Here is a 4,122-nt window from a genome sequence, read left to right as displayed (position 1 = left end):
AGCGTCTACATGACAGGATTTTCACTGGATGCAAACCCCCTTCAAAAACCTTTGCCTACCCCCCTAAAAATATCCTTATTTTTACCTATTTATTTATTGATACTCTTTTTAAAGAATTTATAAAGGATAACTTAAATTAATCTATATCTACTACCAACTATCTATATTTTGTGATTATAAATAATTTATTTTTTAGATAATAAATTCAATTTAAACCTCCATTATTTACAATGAATTAGGTATTATGGCATTATGAGCTTGCTAAAATATCTAAACCTTTTAAATGTAATTTAAAAGATAGTTTATTTGGAAAACAATGTGTATGATAGTTTGCAATATATAGATTTGGTCGATGAATTGTATTATAATAATACTATAATAAAAGTATTAATTTTTACAGCAATAAATTTTGTCCTATTTCATCTCAAAATTTAATAGATAAACCCCCCCCCCCCAAAAAAAATTTTTTTTATCCTACCTCCAATAAAGCAGTTTACCTCCTACCCCCTCAAAAAAATAGGATGCAAACTGTTCCTACCCCTCCCGCTCATGTAGACGCTGGTAGTTGTTAAAGCATTCATAGGGCTAATAAAACTTTAAATATTGACTAATTTAGCACCAATTTTAGAATTAGTGATTTCATTTGTTCGGCCAACTTCACAGAGATGATAAAAATATACATATTTTCTAAAAGAAAAATAAAAATAACCACTAACAAATAATTAATATTTTAAGCAAAATATGTATAATCAAAATTTCTGTAGCCTACTAAGTAAATAAGGGTTTTGGGGTGAATTCCCCTCCCCCAAAACTTCATAAATTTTCTCCTGGATGATTTTGTTTATATCACTGCTCTCCATGCCACATTGTATAATTATGTTTCCTATCACATCACGTGTAAATCCAACTTTCACGATGACAAACTTACAGTTTACCACTTCAACCAAGAATTAGGTTGAGTTTATGGAAACCCTATTTTATAACAACCTTGATTAGCTGCTTTCTACAGCTAAGATTTTATCATTAGATAATCGCTCAACTGAGAAATTGTTCTACCTTACCAATATAAACATGTGAAGCCATCATAGATATCAAGGGTATGCATTGCCATCATTGTAGCGTTTGTCGATGCCGATTCCCACTGGACTCTAAATGTAACGATATAATTTTGCGTGCACTTAAACCTTCAGGCATTTACTCTAGACTTAAATTAACCTACATATTTAGAACTAATGAGAAACGTCCTAATAGAATGTCATTAACTCCTTAGACAAAGGGTCAGCTTTTGGTTTGGAACTTTCGAAAATTTCGAATAATTACCTAATACAGCTTTATCGATTTTTTTTACTCATTCATACTCATCGCCTGCTCCATTCTCACCACTTTCGCTAGCAAGGCACAAGCCTATTTCAAGAATTGGGGAAACGAATACGCAAAAAGATTGATCAGCCTAATTAATCTCCTTTTTCCGACAAAGGCTTGCTGTCGCGATTATTCGTTCTAACTGCCTAAGTTTTATTTTTTCCATCAAATAATTTTCTATGCCTCCTTTACTTTCTTTCTCTATTTTTCCTCCCTAGTTTCTTTTTACTATTTTTTTAACATCTTTTTTTACATCTTTATACTTTTCTTCTCCCAAATTAAAATTTTATATTTAACACTTATTAATTTTGATTTATAAATAGTTATAAGCTTTTCCTTTTTTATTATATATAATATTGGTTATATTTACTCAAGAAGCAATTGAACTGAAATATAATAATTTGCTAAACCTTTTAATTTATAAATGAAAAATAATGATATATTATATAACAAATTTTACAAAATTTTATAAAGTATATTAGAAATTGATATTAAATTTTGATCAGCAAAACAAGTTTTAATTTATGCCGGAAGTAGAGAAATAGGTTGAGAAGGCTTTTTCACATAGTAAAAATTCTTTTTGATGACTATGGTAGCGCTATTTTGTTTTTGAAATAAAAAAATAATTAAATTGATTATTAGTGTTCTATCTTAATTTTTTTATAAAAAACTATTTTTAAAATAATATTCAACATTTTAATGAATAATTTGATTACTAGAAAATATTCTTTTAAAATTAAAATCTGTTTTTAAGGCGTGTGAGTTTGCTCTCTCTAACCAATTTAATAAATATTCTTTCATATAATTATCAATTGAAAGCGTGAAAACTTTAAAATAAAAAATATATGTGGTGGTAAGTTAATCTGGATTTAGGGTAATCTGAAAAATTACAATGGTGATTTAGAATCCCTCATTTTAAGCCATTTTAAAACTATAAAACAGATATAAAAACTATAGAATAAAATTTAAAAGAAAATGTTTTGGAATGAGTATTTATTTCTTGTGCTGTTTTCATCATAGGAAATTGAATTATCAAGAGAATTCGATTTGGCAAATATATCTATGCATGTATAATTTCGAGCAAGAGGTAGACCTTTCTCCCAGCATATTTGAGTCAACCCAGCTGGCAACCCGAACGAATATCTGCAGCTATTGACTTAGAAATTTGCTGATCATTTTTTTTATCATTTCAAGGTTCTATGTAGTTTTCATAGAAATATTTACCTAATTTTAAATATCTCACTTTTTTTAAATATGTTTTTTAAATATATTTATATTTTTTTAAAAATAAATAAGAGTTTTAAATAATAATAAAAATATTTTAATTTGAAAAATCATATTTAAACGGAAATAAATTCGTGCATGTGTGAACCTACCCTGTAAAAAAAGGTCAAAATATTTTGCCGTAAAATTTTTAAATAATCTTAATTTATATTAATTTTCAAAGAAATTGAGAAAAATATATAGTGTAATTGTCTAAAATTTATAGTGTAAATAATCACATGTTGGAATATTCAGATATAATCAGATTTTCAAAATTAAAATAATCCTAAATAATTTAAAATTGAGAGATTCCAAATCACCACAGGAGAATTCTAGATTAACATCTATCCACGATAAACCTATCAGGCATAATATATTATGCAACTTTCAAAAAATATAAATATTATTTCCATTTAGCATAGTTAAAATATTACATCCTTAACTTAACCTATAAATATTTTTAAAAGAAAGAAAAATAAGCAACAATATTTAAGATATACTAAAAAACTACGGTTCCCGGTATGTATATATCGGGCGCTCGCCAGAAATATTGAGTATTCAACAAGGAAAGTTTAGTTCCATCGTGAGTTATAGCAATAGAACCATCGGTACATTTTAATATAGCAGTACCGGGTCTGGGGTTGATAAAGGTACCTATCTTTTTTCCAGTAGGAAAATGAATGGCTTCCAGTAATATACCTTTGTAAGCTATGGTTCCATTTATTTTGACTTCGAATGATTTGTGAATGTGATTTATATTTTTATATATAAAGTGCATATATATATATGTATATAAAGATAAAAGTAACAATAAGAGGTAAAAGGGAAAAAGTAAGCATAGAATAATTATAGGTAAACTCCTTAATAAAGAATAAAAAGAAATCCCGAACAAAGTAAAAATTTAAAAAGCCAATTCCAAATGAGTGAATCACAATTTTAAATCCCGGAAACCATTTAATTATCACTTTACAAGATAGACGTTATTTATGATCATATACACTTTTAAAATTAAATAATTTTTGTTTTACTAGCTAATCCTTGTTTAGGTTTGATCTTGCTAGTGCTGGCAACTATTTTGTAAGGAAATTTTTGATCCTTTCCAACGATACTTGGTCCATGAAATTGTAAACTAGGTTGCATAGTGTCACAAACATGATTTGGCGCTCCATCCGGGTAAGCAATAACAAGATGCTTGCTCCACGGATTTAACAATACTAGAATCCACAGCACTAGGATAGGACCTTTTTTGACATTACTAATGGATTTGTAGAATTCCATTCGGCTTATAAATTTGTGGGAAAAAACTTTTTTATATAAAATAAGAAAATATATTATTTTTAAATTTTTTGTTGTAATTTTATTTAACACATAATGAAAATACAAATCTTATTAAGTAAGAATTTTTCAAATTGAGGGCATGGTTGCTAAAAATCTATTTGAAAACAGGGATCTATTATTTAAGTTAAGAGCTTTTCGAGTAAAAAGAATTTGCTGGGC

At 27.4% G+C, this 4,122-nt stretch overlaps 1 protein-coding gene across 1 annotated transcript; it reads right to left on the bottom strand.

Annotated features, from left to right (window-relative positions):
* Positions 1 to 1,884: 1,884 nt before the first annotated feature.
* LOC135926939 (putative defense protein 3) lies at positions 1,885 to 3,903 on the bottom strand. Its single transcript, XM_065462871.1, has 3 exons — positions 3,654 to 3,903; positions 3,126 to 3,354; positions 1,885 to 1,960 (listed from the first exon to the last, which is right to left on the bottom strand). The coding sequence occupies exons 1-3, from the start codon at positions 3,901 to 3,903 to the stop codon at positions 1,885 to 1,887; spliced, it is 555 nt and encodes a 184-aa protein (XP_065318943.1).
* Between the last annotated feature and the right edge of the window lie 219 nt (positions 3,904 to 4,122).

Source organism: Gordionus sp. m RMFG-2023, chromosome 3 (genome assembly GCF_954871325.1).
Source record: "Gordionus sp. m RMFG-2023 chromosome 3, tfGorSpeb1-WG-v2, whole genome shotgun sequence".
Lineage (NCBI taxonomy): Eukaryota > Metazoa > Nematomorpha > Gordioida > Chordodea > Parachordodidae > Gordionus > Gordionus sp. m RMFG-2023.
The sequence above is the reverse complement of the archived record's forward strand: the minus strand, read 5'-3'. Positions and strand labels throughout refer to the sequence as shown.